We start from the raw sequence: 22,102 nt of genomic DNA, 5'->3' as shown, positions 1-22,102 counted from the left end.
GCACCACCCTTCAGAGTAAGTCAAACAAGCCAATACTTTTGTACTTTTACTCAAGTTACATTTTGAATACAGGCCTTTTACTTGTAACGTTTTTATAGCGTCTCTGTCGGGTGGAAACCTCATTATGTCCAAAACTGTTACTTTTCAGGATTCAAATTCAAAACCATCAAAAGTAGCAGATCTACAAGCTCAAAATGTGTCAGTTGGTGCTTCGGGATCTGCTACTTTTGACACTTTTGTGTGACGATTGCGATCAAGTAGGGCGTTAATTTACGGAAAAACACAAAAACATTAAATATGGAGATAAGAGGTTTCTGTGCCCGACAGCAACGATAGTGGCATTGCTACCAGTCTACTTGCACTGCTTTTTTTCTTTCTTTTTTTTTCATGGCACAAAGCGTTAGGTCACAGTGGAATAGGTATTACTGGAGAGACGGTTCTCCATGACTGGGTTTCACTGTGCAAATACATCCCCGACCCCGGGCCTGACAAACAGAAGGGCCAGGGCACACCTCACTAAGCTATGGATCAAAACAGGAGGCTCAGATTGGAAAGGAAAACACAGAATATCAGCAAATAAGATTATCAAACTACCTAGTGGTGTAAAGTAACTAAGTACATGTACTCAAGTTCTGTACTTAAGTACAGTCTTGAGGTATTTTTTTTTACTTCACTTGAGTATTTCCCAATTTTCTGTACTTTAACTTCTACTCCACTGCATCTCAGAGGCAAATATTGTACTTTTACTCGACTACAATTATTTGAAAACTTTAGTTACTTTGTAGATTTGGATTATTATTACTTAACATACGGTACATTAACCACTTCAGCCCTGTATACATTTCGGCCATTTGAAAATAGCCGATCTACAAGCTTGTAGATCTGCTATTTTCAAACGATTTTTAAACATTTCATACATTTGAAAACTTAACCCATTAAAACCAGGAAAGCATCTGTGTCATTTTAGATTTTTGCGTTGGTTATTCAAACATCGCAGATCTACAAGGTCACTTTGTGACACGCTGCGAGCTTGTACATCTGCTATTATCATTATTATTTTTAAATCTTGAAAGTGTGAGAACTACTAATTTAGAAGGCATTTGTAGACTCGGCCACAAGTCTTAAAGGTTTAAGTACATTTCGATACCAAGACTTTTGTAATTTTACTCAAGTAAATTTGACTTTTAACAGAGTATTTCTACATTGCGGTATTGTATACTTTTACTTCAGTAAAATAAGTACTTTTTCCACCACTGCAAACGACAGGATGAATGCCAAACTTGTCTTATTACCCTGCAGATTCCTTTATTAATTTTTTTACGGTGTACGAGGGTGCTCACTGCTCTGTGCCGTTTCTGTCCACAGAGGCACCCTTTATAGCAGACTAATGACATGTTTCATGCCATGTTGATTGAAGGATTTAACAGTCAACCATCCAACTCCGCTGTGGAGTGCACTACTTCTACCCTAAAGAGATAATAGCCTGCTGTCACACTACTGACTACTGCAGCAACCAACTGAGAACCAGTGACCACTGGAACACAAGACTATTGGCTCTTTTATATTACAAGAGCTAAGTGAGCCGTACCGCTCCATGTAGAATATTTGCAGGTCCTGAATTTTTGGTAATACTTTAAGGCAGGGTCTATAATGCGTTATAACCACATTTGTAATTCATTATAACACTTGTTATAAGTGTTTATAATTATGCATAACAACTTATAACAAGGTTTATTAAGTATTATACTTATATAATTTACAAGTGCTGGTCGAAATGCATTAAACTCAGTGGAACAGCACATTATAACTACTAGGTAACACTTTACTGAAAGGTCGGGTCTATAATGCATTATAATCCCATTTGTAATGCATTATAATCCATCATAATGCACTTGTACTGCTTCATAACTCGTGTTATATAAATGTTTATAGTTATGCATAACAACTTCTAACAAAGACACTTTATAACTAGCTAAGTTAAGGTAGTTATTTTTATATATTTATATTTTATATATTTATTATGTGCTGTTCCACTCAACTTATAATGCATTATGACCAGCACTTACAATACGTTATAAACGTTGTTATAAGTTGTCATACATGATTATGAACATTTATAACGAGTGGTACAATGCCTTATAAGCACATTATACTGCATTATAAATGAGATTATAATGCATTATAGACCCTACCTTTAAGTAAAGTGTTACCGTGGATGAGGCACACAAATCACGGTGCCTACACGTTATATTATGCCAGCACCAACAGGTTTTGCCAAAAAATGTTTTTCCCTGTTCTGAAATATGCTGTCGATTCCGATAGTAGAAATAGCGTGGTTTAGCCTTTACCTTAGTTTTGAAGGTGTGAATAAACCATATAGGTCTGTTGTGATCCACCCATCAGATATAATGATGGTGTGCATCATTTTATGATTACTACATGGCTTCGATATCGTTGCTGTCGGGCAGAACCTCTTATCTCCATATTTATCTTTTTGTGTTTTTCCATAAATTAACGCCCTACTACAGCGTCACACAAAAGCATCAAGAGTAGCAGATCTATAAGCTCGAGCTGGTAGATCTGCTACTTTTGCTATTTTTGGGCGGTGAAACCGCCCCTATAAGTGAGATTTGGAAAAATGTACATTTTCCTGCGCTGAGATCTGGGCCCAGGAAATTTGTAGAATTATCCTGCGCTGTGATTGGCCAATCACAGTCTATTCAGGACTGTGATTGGCCAGTGTCACATGACACATGTGCATAGCCCTATATAAGCAACCATAACTCGAAAAAAAACAAGATTTTGTTTTTTTCGAGTTATGGTTTCGTCCATCATAAAGAGTGTTTCAATAAATGTATTTATCTTTTGTACATGATTGGTTGACTCCATTCAGTATTGTGATTAGCTAGCAAGACACCGCCCACTTCACACAGGGTGTGATTTTTGGGCGGTGAAACCGCCCCTATAAGTGAGATTTGGAAAAATGTACATTTTCCTGCGCTGTGATCTGGGCCCAGGAAATTAGTAGAATTATCCTGCGCTGTGATTGGCCAATCACAGCCTATTCAGGACTGTGATTGGCCAGTGTCACATGACACATGTGCATAGCCCTATATAAGCAACCATAACTTGAAAAAAACCAAAATTTGTTTTTTTTCAAGTTATGGTTTTGTCCATCATAAAGAGTGTTTCAATAAATGTATTTATCCTTTGTACATGATTGATCGACTCCATTCAGTATTGTGATTAGCTAGCAAGACACCGCCCACTTCACACAGGGTGTGATTTTTTTATTTGAAACAGTTTTTGACATATGAGATTTCCACCCAACAGAGACGATATATTAAGTTATCAATGGTTATTAAAGTTATTATTGGCTAACAGCGAATAAGATGTACCGTACATGTTTAGCTACAACAGCTTGCAGAGCAGTTATGTGTTGATAATTGTGTAAAATGCTTACTACTGCAGGTCTATTATGAGCTGGTATTCCTCTTCTTTTTTAGGTCATTACTACAGCTTTCTGGAATAGGCCTAATACATTAATGCCTGTCCCAAGATTGATGAAGATAGTTACAACACAATGTTCTTATTAAAAGGAAGGCCCCAAAATATAAATAAACACAAATGATATTTTAATCGTTGGCAAGTGGCCAGAGTGATAATGGACTCTGTGCACATTTGGAATAATGCACCCCGTATCGGAGTGAGGCAGAGGATAATTAGCCTCTCTGCCTCGATATATTGGACTGGCTCTAGTTCTGACAGTGCCATAGCCCAGTGGTTCTCTAACTGGGGGTCGGGACCCCGGGGGGGCACATGATTATTTGGGGGGTCCTCGGATGACAGTGAAGTGACAATTCAAGGACTTTTAAGACCTTTTTAATACCTCAAAAGAAAAAGACCATTACTGCATCAAACATAATCAACAAACTATATATCGTTGATGTCCGGCAGGAACCAGCTAACTCCATGTTTCCGCTTTTGCTTGTAGATCTGCTATTTTCACTATTTATCTGTGTCAAACTAAATAGAATGCCTCACTCCTACATTCCAACTGCTTGTCAGGGTGGGGAGCAGGGGTGAAAGTGGGCCGGCACGGTCCGGAACGGCGTTCCGGTAAAAGATTAGGTGCCGGAACGCCGTTCCGTTAAGAAAAATTCGAAGGTAGTTGTGAAAATCCCATATTAAATAACCTGCCACAGACCCATGGCCATGTTCAAGAAGAAAACATAATCTACTAACGTCAGATTAACACACACAATTATTAAATTTTCTAATAAAGTGCTTTTGAATTGTTCCACTGTGTGTTTGTGTCAGCTTAATCCGTGCTATTTTTACGGTGTTTATTTATTTTACGGAGACGAGAAGCGTCTCCTCTTCTCCAGCGAAACGAAACTGGGACTGGGATCAATTCACTTTGCAGCTTGGAGATCCGGTATAAAACGGATACGGAAACGGCCGTTGTCCGTGCCTGTGTGTATGTGCAAATTACCGGATAAAGAAGGCGGGCTTTACGACGAATTAAATCCCACCAACGTTCAAAACATGTTTCTGGTTGGCTGACAGACTAGCATAGTTAGTTCTGATTGGTTCAACACGTCTTTTCTCGAGAAAAAAAGAAAAGAAAAGAAACGCGAGTGGAAATAAACACTGTTTTGATGAAGAATGCAATTTTAAAAATAAATGAAGCACAATGCAACGAAAACTAACTGAGATGTTTAAGAGAAAAGAAGACAGAGTTGAAGAAGCTGACAATGTGGTTAAAAACAAAGTTTGTAGAACAACAACGCCCAGGTACAGTGGTGGGAAAAGTACTCAATTACTTAAGTAAAAGTATCAATACTGCAATGTATGTATGTAAAGCACTCTGTTAAAAGTTTGGAATTGAAAATTTACTTGAGTGAAAGTACAAAAGTATTGGTATCAAAATGTACTTAAAGTACCAAAAGTAAAACTACTAAAATGTTTGAAAATAGCAAATCTACAAGCTTGTGGAGCTTGTAGATCGGCTATTTTCAAATAGCCTAGGTATAAAATAGGGCTAAAGGGATTAATGTATGATTTATAATGTAATAATGTATATCTGCAAAGTAACTAAAGTTTTCAAATAATTGTAGTGGAGTAAAAGTCTGGAACCCTCCCAAAACACAGAAAGAACCCTCCCAAATCCGCCATATAACCACATTTTTTACATTAGTATAAACCCATTTTGTTTGAATATTTTATTAGGCAGAAATTGTTTTTTGTGATAATAAATTGGTAAAATCAGGCAAAAATATGAATTAAATAACATAACCCTAACCTAACTCCTAATCCTAACCCTAAAACCAAAATAAAGAAACCAAAAACTGGAACCGAACCCAATCCGCCCAGAACCGCGAAAAAAACGGACCCAATCCGCCCAGAACCGCAAAAAAACGTACACCCCCGGCCGCGCGGCCTAACAGTTCCGGCAAGAACTCTCAGCCACTTTCACCCCTGGTGGGGAGGTCCCCAGTTCAAATAGGATTATTTTGGGGGGTCGCGGCCTGAAAAGTTTGAGAACCACTGCCATATAGCCACCTGGAGTAACCAACTGAACGTTTTGAAGCAGCGTGTTGATGTGTGCTGTTGTTGTCTTCTTCTCCAGGAGCTCCATTACCACCGTGTACATTGAGGTGTTGCCTCCTAACAACCAGAGTCCCCCTCGCTTCCCTCTCTTCATCTACCGCCTGGAAGTCAGTGAGGCCATGAGGATCGGAGCTATACTGCTGAATCTACAGGTTAAACATGCACACACGCACACACACGTTTCTGTATCTCTATACAGAAACTAATAAATACGCACATCACTTAGTTGAGGTGCGTATTTTAGGTTGGAAAAGAAAAAAAGAATAAACCCGCACACTCATCTGCTCCAATGTAATTTAATGACAACATTTCGAGCCTAAGGCTCTTCATCGTGTCAAACTCGACTTTCTATACTAAATATTTTCTGTTTTTACTCTAAACAAAAGCTCCAAGCAAGTTTCATTCGTTTTCATTTATATAAACAAAGACTTTGATCTGAAATCGTAGTTGATGTTGAAACATGGTAAACCCTACTGCAGTAGAAAATATGTTAGCCTCCAGAAAGGCTGTTAACTTTATACTGTAGCTCCAACACTATCTCAGTGGCAGGCTATTAGGCTGCGCTGACATTATAAATGTAGCCTTATAGGCTACATTTATAATGTCAGCGCAGCCTAATTTGCGCAGCCTAATTGCACTGCCTGAGCCCGGCCCGAAGCATATGTGACAACTTCGGCCCAGCCCGCCGAGTCGAAAATAACTTTGCCGCTGATGTTAACCCTCAAAGTGTGCCCCCCCCCACCCAAAATCCAAGTTAGGTGCCCCTGGTGCAACAAAGTATAAATCAGGCATATCCCTAACCCCAACCCCTGGGCCTAAACCTAGCCTCTTATTGCCCAATTCTAACCACAACCCCAACCTGATTTTGTCCTAATTGCCTAACTCTAAGCATATACAACAATATCACCACACACAGCCGTATCTCACAACCATTTCTCTTGTGATGACCAGGAAAACACACACACACAAAACACATTTTCCCTCTCAAAATGTTTTGGTATATAAAGCATATTGTGAAGACTGACCCAAACCAAGACTCAGAGACTTGAAGCCAAAACAGGGGCATTTATTTTCAGACATATTTGGGAGCGGGGAATACTGTCAACAAAGGAAGAGTTTAATCAAATAATAGTTCATCCCGGTCCGAGGGTTATTCCATGCACATTTCATCAGTGTTTCCTTCAGTATCCTAGGTTTGCCTACAAAGCAAAAGAAAGGTCATGTCAGTGCGTGATTCACCAGTAACAGAATGTAGTGGGGGATAGTGGAAATCTCGCTTTACCGCCTGAGCACCCGTCCATTCACCAAGGAGAGCCAGTCTGGACTGAGGACTGGCGTGTGGCCCACCTAGCCGGTCAGCGCAGGTGGTAGATTGGCAGGTACCGCCCCACAATCAGTGGTGGAAAAAGTACTCAAATTCTTTACTTAAGTAAAAGTACCAATACTGCAATATAAAAATACTCTGTTACAAGTAAAAGTTCAGAATTCAAAATTTACTTGAGTAAAAGTACAAAAGTATTGGCATCAAAATGTACTTAAAGTATCAAAAGTAAAAGTACAAAATATTTGAAAATAGCAGATCTACAAGCTCACAACGCGTCGCGATGCGACGCGTTGTGAGCTTGTAGATCGGCTATTTTCAAATAGCCTAGGTATAAAATAGGGTTAAAGTGGTTAATGTATGTTTAATAATATAATAATGTATATCTGCAAAGTAACTAGTAACTAAAGTTTTCAAATAATTGTAGTGGAGTAAAAGTACAATATTTGCCTCTGAGATGTAGTGGAGTAGAAGTAAAAGTATTAGAAATTGGAAATACTCAAGTAAAGTACAAATACCTCAAAATTGTACTTAAGTACAGTACTTAAGTAAATGTACTTAGTTACTTTCCACCACTGCCCACAATGACGCTGCCTAGGCTGGGACGCTGTCCTCTCGGCTGTGCTCTGCCCCTGTATATGGATTTATCCCCCAATCCATACTGTTTAGCTGGCTATCAGAGATCAATGGCAGCCTATAGAGCTGTGATAGGATTTGACCTTCCCTGTGTGTGTGTGTGTCTCTGTATAGGCCTCAGACAGAGAGAATGACCCAATCACGTACAAGATCATCAGCGGGGACCCCCAGAAGACCTTCAACCTCACTGAAAAGTAAGTTCATCATATTGCTTCGGCAAGTCGAGGACAGCCACATAAATATAGACCTACAATCACGTCTCTGTCGGCTGGAAACCTCATATGTTCCAAACCGTTACATTTCAGGATTCAAATAAAAACACAGCAAAAGTAGCAGATCTACAAGCTTGCAGATCTGCTTCTTTTGATGCTTTGGTGTGACGCTGTAGTATGATCAAGTAGGGTGTTAATTCACGAAAAAACCACAAACAGTTAAAATATGGAGATACGAGGTTTCTGCCCCGACAGGCCCGATTACATGGTCGGACAGCCACCACAGTTTGCTCTCCGGAGGGGTCCAGTGATCCAGCTGTGCGACAACGTCATAACTAATTGCTGTCACTTCCGAATGAAACAAGCTGAGCGTGGAGCACTCCGTTTCCATAAAGACAACCTGATCCATTCCTCAGACTTGGCCTCCTCGCTCCAAAGGCGGGGCGAGGGGTTGTCACACCTACTGCTAGCTCCAAAATAGTTGAACTCAGGCTATAGGTGTGACTGCTTAAACTCATTCAATCCAGGAACGCATCTCTGTCATTTTTTGAGTGGTGCTAGCCACTCCAAGGAGTGACATTGTCCTGGTGTGTGTGTGTCTGTCTGTCTGTGTGTATGAGCACGGCCTCTCTGTATGTTTGAGCACAGCCTCAACAGCTGCGGCTGATTGCAACACAAAGATGCAACCAGTTACACTAATTATACACACACACGCACACACACACTCACACACAACACACACTTTTGAGTAAAAATACTTAATGAGTAAAAATACTTAAAATGAGTAAAAATACTTAAATATTAGTAAAGATACTTTAAAGTTCCTAAACTGAGTAAAAATACTTTAAATGAGTAAAAATACTTAAAAGATGTTAAAATGAGTAAAAACACGTAAAAATCAATAAAAACATTTTAAAGTACTTAAAATTAGTAAAAATACTTTGAAGTCATCAAAGTCTGTAAAAAGTAACTAACGAAATGAACTCATGAAAGGCACCACTCTCTTCACACTGGTGTGATTTTTCTTTGGCTATTGAAAAATAGCAGATCTACAAGCGCATAGCGCGGCACAGAGTTCCACGCTATGAGCTTGTAGATCTGCTATTTTTTTGAAAAATCTGGAAAATTTGTGCAAATCTTTGAAAATATATAAAAATAAAAACATATGTATTCAAAGATTTGCAAAATTGTTCACGTTTTTTTCAGAAATCACGCTATGAGCTTGTATATCTGCTATTTTTTAATAGCCAAATAAATCTTAAAAATGACACAGATACGTTCCCAGTCTTAATGGGTTAAATGTGCCATCAGCCATCCTACAAAGGAATCAGCGTTTAGATGAGGGAAAAGGCATAAGGAGAGACATAATGGATGGACGGATGGAAGGGGGGGTGGCTGAGTAAGAGGAGGGATTGCCGGTCGGTGGCTCAAAATGGGTCGTATAGTTTAGTTTTTTACCCCCTTGTTTCTCCACAATTTAGTCGTCATGCCAATGGATTCCTCCCCACACACATTTCTGTGTTGTCACTGCTGTTGTATGCTACTGACTCACCTGCCAGTGAGGAGCCCCCACCGGGAGGACATAGGGCCTTCGTCCTACTCCTCCCGCCCAACACTCCCTGCTGACAGGTGCCGCCCCAGCCCGTAGGAGTACACGCAATGACCAATCTCACCCTCTCCTTCCCTCCCCCGAAATTGGGCCAATTGTGTTCGCATAGACGCCCGACGAAGCCGGTTGCGCCACGGTGTATTCGAACCCACAACCTCCGTGGTGGTGGTCAGGGACTTTACCACTGCACCACCCCGAGTCATATAGTTTTAGTCTTGAGCTGAGTAGTAGAAAAAAGTGCTTCGGTTGATTGGGACCCAATTACCCTAACAAGCTCTTGTGTTGGCAACGTATTATACTAACGCAAGGGCTATGTTGAAGCCCTCACATCTGTTGGAGAGGCGGCAGGGTTTTATCTGGGCTTTTTATGGAATTTTGACAGAATCTCATAGCAAACGGTGGCTGGCTCATCAAAGTGGCCTGGTGGATGATGGAACATCATATCTGAAGGAACCCTGACAAAAGGAGACGTTGACCCATTCTTAATCTTTGATTAGGTCGCTCTTTTCATGTTGCTCTGTCGAGTGCAAAGGCCGGGAAACTAGGGGGCGCTTTTGGACAAAGAGTAATGACATGTAACCGAGAGTCCCTCCGTCCTTCGCCCCGCTGTGTTCGACATGAGCATGAGGGTGGCTGGAAGAAAAGAAGAGAGGAAGAGATGGAGGGAGGGAGGATGGGGAGGTCAGACGGGAGCCTTTAACCCATTAAGACCGGGAACGCATCGGTGTGTGTCATTTTAAGATTTCTTTGGCTATTCAAAAATATATAATATATGTTTTTGGAAAAGAATCTGGCGTTTTTTGCAAATCCTTGAATATTGTTTTAAAGCGAACAAAATATTTTTTGATGGGGGGGTCTGCAGACAAATACATATCATTTGGGGGGTCCTTTGACATGAGAAAAGTTTGAGAACCACTGATATTATAGCAGCTTTTTCAAAGGTTAGGATTCAGAAGACATTTGTTGAATCCCCCAGAAGCAAAGATTTGAGTAAAAAAATATATATTCAAAGATTTTGACAATTTGGACAACGTTGATCGTTGGTTTGTTGATCTGCTATTTTTGAATAGCCAAAGAAATCTAAAAATGACAGATCCTTTCCCGGTCTAAATGGGTTAAACAAAGAAAATCATTGTCATCAGCCTCCCACTGATAATACAGATTGTCAGGGCGAGTGATGGAGTAATTGCGTTAGGGCGTTTTCACACTTGGACACTTTCAGCCCCTGAAGTAGACCCAGACCATGATTCACTCCCAAAGAGCACACACACTGTTCAGGGGTCTGCCGTGAGACTAGTCGCACCAGGGGGTAACGTGTGTCCCCCTAGGGGCTCTAAGGAGCCATAGGCGCGCTGCTGCTCCAGTCCACACCAAACTTGGCACAAACACTGTTCAGGGGACTGACATGGGAATAGGCACACCAAAAAAAGCATAAATTGCACACATATGAGGCGCTATAGAGCAGTGTTTAAAACTTCAAATGGCCAAGGCTCTGTGAACATTGCTCTGATCAGCGCAATATGGGACTAGATTTGAAGGACTCGTAGCCGCTTTCAAATCTAGTAGTGAAACTACTCACAATGCTCACAATGCGTAGTTTTGTGAGCTTTTTTTATTTTATTTTTGAAAATCTTTTGAAATTATAATGACCCAAAAGTTAAATTTAGAAAAAAAGAAAAAAATGTGTCCATGGCCCAAAAACTGGGTCCCAACTCATTATTTGGGAAACACTGGTCCAAAATGCATTTCTTTTTATAATCCAGTTGTTGTTTGCCATCCCCTAAGTAAGCGCGAGTAAACATGGAGGGAGGAAGGAGGCCTTATGTGTGAATGTCTGAATGGGGGAGACGTGGATAGACTGAGAACGCGGGGCTCTTTGCCAGACACGTTCCTTATATTAACCCATTAAGACCGGAAACGCATCTGTGTAATTTTCAGATTTATATGGCTATTCAAAAGATAGCAGATGTACAAGCTCATAGCTCGTCACCAAGCGTGGCACTGAGTGCTATTTTTTTTTAAACTTGAAAATGTGTGCAAATCTTTGAATATATATATATACATTTTTAACTCAAATCTTTGCATATGGGGGTCCCTGTAACAAAATATTTTCAGATGGGACTGGGAGGTGGTCCGCGGACAAATACATATCATTTTGTTCGCTTTAAAAACTTATATATTTGAAGATTTTCACAAATGTTCATGATTTTTTTTAAATGGTGGTAATATCTGCTATGTTTAATAGCCAAAGAAAAAAATTTTACACATATGCTCTCCCGGTCTTAACGGGCTAATTGATTACAGCTCTCTGTGCGTCTGCCACGCTCAGTGTCTCCCAGGCAGCCAGCTATGTGTGCGGCAGGGAGGCGCATTGTTGCTTCGCCTTTTGTTTTCTCTTAACACATCGGGTGCCAAACACGGTCTGAACCGTGTTTGCGCAGAGTAGCGGTCCGGTGCCGAACACGGTCCAGACCGTGAAATATGTCTTTTTGTTTTTTTCGTTTTTCTCCACACGGGCGGGGCTAGAGCAGCTCTGGGAGTACCCATTGTGATCTTGAGAAGGATAGGCCAGATAGATCACCGGAAAAACAAAAACATGGCTGCCATCCACTTCCTGTCTATTTCCTTCTTTAAAACACCTATATCTCCGAATCTGTTTCCGGTGGGGAAAACCGGTCATGCGCGATGCGCGATCCCCCCCCATTGTAACTCGCGAGTGAAATGTTATCGTTCCAGGCTGTAGCCAGGGTCATCGCGCAACATGAATGGATGTTTTTTTTTACATGGATTTGCTCCTCGTGGAGTCTAGAGCTTTAAACAGCAAAGCGCAGTCAATGGGGAGAATGCTGGCACCCAACGTAAGTTGTTATGAAAAAATGCTGGCACCCAATGTGTTAATCTGCTCCGCCGTGTTGGAACGGGTTTGTTTTTTTTTTATTTTTAAATGGAGGCATGATTACTTTTCCAGTTGCACGGGGTGGCAACTGTCGCAGACAAAAACACTGTGACAACACACCACAGTGATTGGGGACAGCTGTTGTTATCGTTGCTTGCTTCTGCTGTCGTATAATCCCTCCAAACTAGATATGACAGACTGGAGAGACACACACACAAACACGTTCGTATTACTATACTTGTAAGGACACAACATTTTTAGGACGGCCTCGAAAATGACCCATAAATAGCGCGTTGTGAGCTTGTAGATCGGCTACTGTATATTCCAGTGCGTGACACTGGCATGCAACTAAGTATCGGTTATATCCCTAACCCCGACCCAAAACTTGTCCTAATTGTAAGCATAATTCTAACCATCTTTTCTTTTTTTGTGAGGACCAGGAAAATGGTCCTTACAATGTCTGTTTCTCTATTTCTAATGCTTGTGGAGACATTTGGCCCTCATAATTATAGGAATCCTAGCGTGCGCACACACGCACGCCTCAGCATTGCCTCTGAAAGACAGAAACGTTGTCATTGTGTGGCATACCTCTCAGAGACCTAGCAGTAGAACATCTTTCGAGCTCGATGAACCAAAGGATAATTGGCTATAAATCAAAGCTGAGGACTTTTCTGTTGTCCGTTGCCTTTTATTATTTTTTATTTCTCGTGCTGCACATTATAACGAATTCTCATATTATCTTGTTTTATTTGAGCTAATTCATATTTTCTATTCTCTTGACACTTTAATAAAAATGTATAAGTGTATTCAAATGTCCCTTTTTTATGCGTTTCTTTGGTTGTAATGCTGGTTGGGGTTCAGTGTCTTGCTCAATTGTTAATGTTTCGTGTAAAGCAGTGGTTCTACAAGTGAGGTCCGGGGACTTGCATCGTTCCCGGCTTACATCATCGTACAATAGAGATGCGCGGATCGCGGTTTTAGCCGCGGTTGCCGCAGTTAACCGCAGTTTGGGTGGATTTGGGTCAATCAAATATAATTATTAATTCATATTGGATAAACCGCGGGTGAAGTAATGCGGGAATTAAATTAATGATATCAATCTATAGGCCTATAATAGCTTTTAAAAAGCACTTAATTTCACCGTGTGTGCGTTTGTAGTATTTTAATATTACACATTTTACACCAGGCACAAAATAGCCGCTCACATGTTGCTTTGCAGGCAGCAGCCAGTGTTGCCAGGTTGCGAGAGAAATAAGTAGCCAGGTCTATGAAAACAAGCCCAAAACAAGTGCCAAACAAGCCCAAAAGTCGCAACACAGAGCATTGTTTTAGCTCTGTGTTTTGTTTTCACTTTTTCTTTCTTTTTCTGTAAAGCACTTTGAGCTGCATTTATGTCATGAAAGGTGCTATATAAATAAAGTTTATTATATTAAAAGTCGCTTATAAAAAGCTTATAAAAAGCCGACATGGCAACAAAGTGGTTGAAAGCGAAAGTAACTTAATGAAGACGTGCGCTTGTTGTTACCATGGTTGTGGATTGTATACAGTCACTGCATCGCGACAGTGGTGAGTAACACTGTTTATAAGAAAACTAACGTCAGGAAAATAACAATTATTTGGTGCGGTTGGTGCGGATCTATAAATAGGATGATATAAGTACCGCGGGTGGATGGCGGATGGATAATGAACTTGTTAACGCGGATTTGGGTGACAAAAAAACCCATCCGCGCATCTCTAGCGTACAAGCCTTTCCTGGATCAGGGGACCCAGTATGAAAATCTCGAAAGCGTTTGTGGCCCACCCATCTGACCACTTAACAAGTTAAGTGGTCAGATTGGGGGGGCCTCGTGCATTTTCAGAGCATGTTTATTTTCAGTGGTGGAAAGTAGCTAAGTACATTTACTCAAGTACTGTATTTAAGTAAAATGTTGAGGTATTTTTACTTTAATATTAAAGTAAAGAGTATTTCCAGTGTTCAGTACTTTTACTTCTACTCCACTACATTTCAGAGGCAAATATTTTACTTTTACTCCACTACAATTATTTGAAAACTTTAGTTACTCGTTACTTTGCAGAGATAAATGATTATATTGTAAAACATACATTAACCCCTTTAGCCCTATTTTATACATAGGCTGTTTGAAAATAGCCGATCTACAAGCTCACAACGCGTCACATGTGAGCTTGTAGATCGGCTATTTTCAAACATTTTAGTACTTTTACTTTTGGTACTTAAAGTATATTTTGATGCCAATACTTTTGTACTTTTACTCAAGTAACATTCTGAATACAGGCCTTTTACTTGTTACAGAGTATTTCTACATTGCAGTATTGATACTTTTACTTTAGTAAAACAATTGGGTACTTTTCCCACCACTGTTTATTTTAATGATCAAGCAGTCGATGTATGTTCCCGGCTTGGATCAATGGGACTAAAGTAGTATACTTTAACCACTTAAACCCTCTAGACTAAGAATTAAGTTCCTGTTTATCGGTATCACAGTGAGAACTCATGTTTCAAGGTTTAAAGAAGAGAAATAGCACACACTGGAACTCCAAAGGTAATGCGTTCATTACCACCAAAAAAGTTAAGTTTCGAGCCAGTTGGCTTGGTGGTAATAAACCCATTACCTTTGGAGCGGTCTCCAATGTGCGGTCTCTATTTATCTACTGTTGTTCACTTCTGCCCTGCTCTTCTATTTGTTGCTTTAAAGAAAAAAATTCTACCTTAGTGTTTTGTCAATTATTTGGCGACCCACTTGCAATACCCTCACGGCCCACCAATGGGGCTACGGCCAAGCCCCCAGAGTTGCTGAGAAACATTGAAGCCGCCACCCCAGTGGCCAAAGCTGGAACTGCCGGCTGGGAGAAATACATGCACGAGCAAAAAATACTGATACATTTATATATATATAAATATAATATAATATAAATATGTAAACATATTATACATAAATACATATGAATTTACATGCAGTCCAGTGTATTCAATAGTGTATTCAATAAATATCTTGCGTTCATGAGGGTAGTTTGTGACGTAGGCCGCAAAAAGGACATTAGTGCGCATGCTCATAACTCTATGGCTGCTCGAAACTACTCAAAAAAAACTACCTCTATGGCTACGGCCCACAGGTGGTGAATCACCGCCTTACTCTTCCCTGACCGCTAATAGTGGACCAGCAGTGAGTGGCAGGCAGAACACCACAGGAATAAAGGAATGTGTGGGATCAAGCTCGTGGCAGCACAGATGGCGTGCGCTAATGACGGGGCTAACGAGCCCCTTAGATAAAAAGAAAAAACGGATCACGTCTCATGGCCGTCAGGAAATCAAGTGATGCACGCCGTTTGCAAGAGACGCGAGACCTTTCTCAGCGAAAGGGAAAAGATCAAATGTCAGCACGCCGCCTCCTCCCTCATCAGATACTATAAGCCCTGGATGGACAAGAGACTTGCGCTCGTGCCTTTTTTTTTGTGCTCTTGACAGTTGCCGTTAACCCGTTAAAGCCGGGAACGCATCTGTGTGTAACCACTTTAACCATTATTTTATACTTTGGCTATTCAAAAATAGCAGATATACAAGCTCATACCGTGGCACTCGGAGCTTGTAGATCTGCTATTTTCCTTTTCTAAAATCATGAAAATTTGTGCAAATCTTTGAATGTATATATACTTTTGAAGCGAGCCTTTTTAACTAAAATCTTTGCTTCTGGGGGGTCCCTGGAACAACATTTTGGATGGTCCTTGACATGAAAAAAGTTTGAGAACCACTGATAGCAACATAATAAAGAATAAAAAGACATTTTTAGAATCCCCAAAAGCAAAGATTTGAGTTAAAAACGTTTGCGTTAAAATATATATATATTCAAAGATGTGCAAACATTTTTCACGATTTTTTAAAAATAGCCCAAAGAAATCTTAAAATGACACAGCTGCGTCCCCGGGTCTGAATGGGTTAACAAGATCCTATCTGTCTGACAACATCTTTTTCCTTCTCTGGTCTCCTGAGTGGAAGAGGCAGGCGGGCTGCTATCACCCAGAGATCAGTGAACCTCTATCTCACATACACACTGCCTCAAGTACAGTGGTGGACAGTAACCAAGTACATATACCGGAGTAATATACATTTTGCTTTGAGTGTCTACTGTAATTGAGTATTTGTAATTTTTGGATACTTTTGAGTTTCACTCTATGAAGGAGTTAATAATTAACCACTTGAGCCCTATTTGAAATATAGTGAAATATAGAGACAATTATTTTCAGTATAGATATTTTCTGGAAAGTTCTGGAAAATCTTTCAGTTTTTTGGGGGGGGGGGCGGGAGATGTTGAAATATGTATACAGCAATGCATTGATGTAAACAAATGGAATGCTGAAGTATTTTCTTTAAGCGTGTACTTTTGAATGCTTGACTTAGCAACTTTCACTTGTAGAGTAATATTTGACCGGAAGTATCTATACTTTGAGTACTGGGCTTGAGTACTTACTGGCTGCTATGACCCAAGGGGCGGCATAAGGTATAGCTCTCCACCGAACTGACTGCTACAGATTACTACGGACTGGCAGTCGAATGAAATCGAGAGATCAGTCGGTTGGACGGTGTGAAAACAAGTTGCTGAATGCCAAAAGTACCTGACACCAAAGCCTATGGCTTGATGTCTTTTTCAACAACAAGCTTGCTGTTATCCGGCGGTCGAAAGCCGACCGAGTTTCGACACTTCCCTACAACTTGCGACCCGATGCGACAGTGTACCCACCGGCCATTCAACACCAGATTTAACAGTGTACCCACCGCCCATTCAACAGCAGATTTTCGGCAACAAACGCTTTCCAACACTTACCGCCGACAACGTCGGTGTAGTCTCAGGAGGTTAGAGCGGCCGCTTGGTAAAACGGAAGGTTCCCGGTTCGATCCCCGGCTCCCCCTGTGTTGGTGTCAAAGTGTCCTTGAGCAAAACACTGAACCCCAACCTGCTCCCAACGATGAGCAGGTTGGTGCCTTGCATGGTGTCCTCCGCCATCCGTGTGTGAATGTGAGTGTGAATGGGTGAATATAGCACTTTGGATAAAGGCGCTATATAAATGCACCATTTTCCATTTAAGTAAGTAGGCCGGAGAGGCTTATTGTCGATATGTTCCATTTAAGATCAGTGAAGCTGTCAGACACGCACAGCCTCAAATAGAGTGCATGTCTCCCTTGACTCTACTGGGGGATGAAGGGCTCTGGTCTGATCATTATAATCATCACCTGTCATATATCATCGTCATCGTCACCATTAACATCATAATCATCTGCACCACTAGCTACATTATCATCATGGCCTGTTGCTCCCTGACTTCACTGAGTTTACTGTGTGCGTGTGTGTGTGTGTGTGTGTGTGTGTGTATGTGTGTGTATATATATATATATATATATATATATATATATATAGCATCATTCACTAGGCGCGACACAATTTGTTTGGAGTGACCCCAATTCAATATTAAGTTGATATAAATGGGCGACATCAAGCGTTATTTTGCGTCTATGCCCAGAGCGACGTGAATAGAGCAATATGCGTGAATCGCGCAAGATGAACTCAAGCCATTTTTAAAAAAAGCTTTTGCTGAGCCTTTATTTGATAGTTATACAGTATATAGTTGAGACAGTCAGGAAACACAGAGAGAGAGAGAGAGAGAGAGAGTAGAAGGCAGTGACATGTAGCAAAATGGTCCGGGGACTCGCTGTCAGGCATTGGAACCCGTGTGGTACGTGACCTAACCACTCTGCTATCAGGTCACCCCGACTCAAACATCTCACCAAAGTGAACACATGTTCACCATGCAGCATCCATTTGGAGATGTAGTTTGCTGGATTTCCTGAGCCAGTGGTTTTCAAAGTGGGGGCTGCGGCCCGCCAAAGGTTGTATGTATATATTTCCTTTTTTAACTTACTTTCAATTCAAATTCAAGCAGTGGTAAAGTGCCTGCCCACCACCACCGGAGGTTGTGGGTTTCGAATCCCCCGTGGGTGCATCCGGCTTTGTCAAGCGTCTATACAAACAAAATTGGACCGTGTTCTGGGGAGGGAAGTCGGACGGGGAGGGTGATAATAGTCACTGCACATACTCCTACGGGCTGGGGGTGGCAGCTGTCAGCAGGGGGTGTTGGGCGGAAGGAGTAGGACAAAGGCTCTACGTCCTCCCGGTGGGGGCTCCTCACTGGTAGGTGAGTCAGTAGGATACAACAGCAGTGACAACACAGAAATGTGTGTGGGGAGGAATCAATTGGCATAACGACTAAATTGGGGAGAAAAAAGGGGTAAAAAGCAAAACAAATAAAATAAAAAAATTGACAGTTTATCCAATTTCAACCTGGCTTTCCTGTTTTGGGCATGCCATTATTGTCAGAATTGTTCAAAAGACAGCGTGTCGCGGGTTTGAATCCCGATCCCGACGACCTTTTGCTGCGTGTCACTCCCCATCTCTCTCCCCATTTACTGTCAGTCTACTGTCCTATCATTAAAAGCTGCAACGCCCAAAAAAAATGTTCAAAATAGCAGATCTGCAAGCCCATAATGTGTTTGCAATGTGACACATTGTGAGCTTGTAAATAAAATTAAAAAATTAAAAAAATGGAATTAAGGCATTTCACAATAAGGGGGTCATCAACCAGAGGCCATAAGCCCTGTGATACAACACATGTGAATTGTCTAGTGAGAGACAGTAATGTGTGTCTCTGTTAAGCACACGTGCGCCGTGCTGGCTTGCTTTACCAAGCTTAACAAACACACAGGTAAACATACCCATCACCGCTGTCACTGTCAGTTGAACAGAGTGACACGGCTCCCTCCATTTCAAACGATGCAATTATTTTGATGGCGTCCGGTGTGAATGCACCTTGAGAGCGAAGTGCTCAGAGCTGTGGATGACTTACATCCGGCTCGGAGCAATTCAGCTGTCAGATTGCGAGACGTGCAAAACAACAACCATTCATCTGGTAGTGCTTCCCTGCCGTTAACCGCTCCTTCGGAGTGTGACAGTGGATTTTTTAATGCGTTCATAGCTATGTGCACGTGTTTGTGTTATTTGTGCATGTGTGTCTGCAAAGCAAAGATAATGTGCCATTCTGCCTCCTGTGTTGAAATAGCCAGAGTGGTAAATTACACCTTGTTAAAAAAAAAATGACAAGAGGTCTGTCTGCCTACACTGCAGTCACTGGGGGCAAAACGTGTTGATGTTTCCGTCTTTTTTGTGCCATTGGAGCAAGTCTCCTATAGCTCCAACGGGAGAGAGAAAAGAGAGCGAGAAAAAAAGAAAAGAGCCCGTCCCAGTTCCTTGCCCTGAGGTCCCCCTCAAGGTCCACACGTTTGTTCATGTGGGAGAAACGTGGACTCCAGAGTGTTCAAGGGAAAATCGGAGGCTTTGAAAGCAGAATTGTAGAGGACTCACGGAGCAGTTTGTATCGTGAGTGCATTCACACATAACGTGGATATTATTACGCAAGGGATAGTGAATGTAAGTCACTTTAAATGACCCCCAAATTGATATGTATTTGTTAGCGGACCCCCATCTGAAAAGGTTTTGTGCCAGGTACCCCCAGAAGAGAAGATTTATGTTAAAAAAATAAATAAAAATTAAACATTTTCCAAATATATATAATGCAGCACAAAGTGACGCGCTGTGAGCTTGTAGATCTGAATAGCCAACGTATAAATGGATAAAGTGGTTGAGATAATTTTTATGCTATGTTAACTACTCTTGCTGGGGACCCCCCAAGGACCCCTGGGGGTCCCCGGACCCCACTTTGAGAGCCGCTGCTGTAGAGAAATGAACCCTGATGGGGTGCTAAGACCCCGACATGAAGTGGATGTGTCTCTTATCACCCCGAATGCCGAAAATAGCCAGTGTACAAGCTCCAAACACGTGACATGCGATTTGCTATTTTCACCAAATGTTCACTCCAGAATAGGGATGCTAGGGTTCAAGTGTTTTAAATCTGTATACCCTCTCTCTGACTGACTGACTGACTGACTGACTGACTGACTGACTGACTGACTGACTGACCTCGGTGATGCTTTATAGCAGTGGTTCTCAAAATGGGGTCCCGGGGATCCCCAGGGGTCCATGGAGGGGTTCCAGGGGGTCCCCAGTAAAATTAGTTAATATGGCATCACAATCATTTCAACCACCTTAACCATATCTTATACTTTGGCTATTCAAAAAGTGCATAAGCTCACATTTTTGGAAAATATTCAAAAAATCGCTCAACATTTTGAATAATTCTAATCAACACAAATCTCCTCTTCTGGGGATCCATGGCACAACATCTTTTTGAGATGGGGGGTGAAATGCTGCTGCATATCAAAAAGTTTGAGAGCCACTGCTTTTTAGAGCAGCATGATGCTTTTATACAGCTGTATGGAACACATCTCTCCCCTCTCTCTCTTTATTACGATAGCAACGAGCCACACAGGAACGCTTCTCATCGTGTTCTCTTCTGTGAGAGGATTGTTGCACGATGCACCACGCATTGTGAGCTCGAAGGTTGGCTATTTTCTACGCATGACACCGTCGCACAAGGCATAAATAAGGCCTTCTCACGACCTAATGAGAGTGTATATAGGGGCGGGACTTCCGTCGTACGTATTTCCCCCGGAAAATTATACGTAGCCTGCGAGTTTGGTCCTGGCAGTATACACTCGAGAGGTTACATGCATGCTCATTCTATGTGGCTGTTTACAGCGTCATGCAAGATCCATACGTCATACACTGACGTGGCAATCAGCTGTCCAATTGGGTGGGTATTTAGCTCACTTGAATCAGGCATTCCATCCGCTTGTGTTTTCTGGTTTGTTGTCATGCTGCGTTTGCTCCCACCACCACCAGTAGGCTCTGCTATTGGTCTGTTCCCCATGGGGGGTTGTTATTATATATCTATCTCCCTGCTCTTAAAGGTAATGATGGTTGTCTTAATTGTGCTGAGCAGGGAGAAAACATTTAGCAGAGCCTGAACGCCAAGATAAAATATTACATCCACACTTGTATTCTCATTCTATAATAATATTATAGAATGAGAATACAAGTGTGGATGTAATATTGTATCTTTATATTTTATATTTACAATATTATTGTTTCAATATATTTGGTCTATAATATTGGTTCAATCTATTCGTGAGTTATCTGACAGAACAATCATTTTCGACCTATCACAACACGTGTTTCATTCACAGAGAATGTAAACAGATTCGTTAAGTGTCAATGTCATTTCCTTGGGCGGTACTTCCGCCAACTTCCGCTTAGACACTCAACCGGATAGGTCTTGCCCAACGCGTTTAAACCCTAGCATCAGTATAGTGGCTAGAGCTTTCGCAGAAATTAGCAGACCTTTGTCGATCGGCTATTTTCAGCGAAAGCTTTTCAACACAATAACAGAAAACAGAAAAGACACTAGTGTTGAGGGACTCCGGTCAACCATATAGGGTTTAAGTGTTTAATAAAGGCAAAAAAAACAACCTACAAATGTCTGGTGTTAGTGCGCTTGCATTGGAATAAACGTAATACATTGTTTTTCCTTTTATGTTTTTATTACCCTTTTTTCTTCCTTTCCCCTGTGGAGCGAAATTCCCCTCCAGCACTGTGGCTGCAAATTAGTCTCACAACTACAGCCTCACGGCTTGCAACCTACTCACTAAGTAACTAACTGACAGATAAGGATTGGATAATTCAATCAACAAGCTATTTCCATTTGTGTCTACGTTTATTGCCTCCTGTCATGTGATATATGGAAAGGAATGAGAACTCAAGCCCTGGTATCATTAAAGTATGTAAGACTGCTCT

At 41.3% G+C, this 22,102-nt stretch overlaps 1 protein-coding gene across 1 annotated transcript in view; it reads left to right on the top strand.

Moving 5' to 3' along the window:
* Positions 1-22,102, top strand: part of LOC308099801 (protocadherin-15-like) — a gene marked incomplete at its 3' end in the record, with an annotated part of 359,052 nt that overhangs the window by 201,574 nt on the left and 135,376 nt on the right. Inside the window, exons 16-17 of the mRNA XM_080448598.1 lie at positions 5,633-5,765; positions 7,685-7,764. Of these exons, the coding sequence (XP_080304724.1) occupies positions 5,633-5,765; positions 7,685-7,764 (213 nt within the window). The remainder of the gene's footprint in view (positions 1-5,632; positions 5,766-7,684; positions 7,765-22,102) is intronic.

Source organism: Gymnoscopelus braueri (assembly GCF_963280865.1).
Source record: "Gymnoscopelus braueri genome assembly, chromosome: 14".
In the NCBI taxonomy this organism is placed as follows: domain Eukaryota; kingdom Metazoa; phylum Chordata; class Actinopteri; order Myctophiformes; family Myctophidae; genus Gymnoscopelus; species Gymnoscopelus braueri.
Note: the sequence above shows the minus strand (reverse complement) of the source record. Positions and strands in the feature narration are given on the sequence as shown.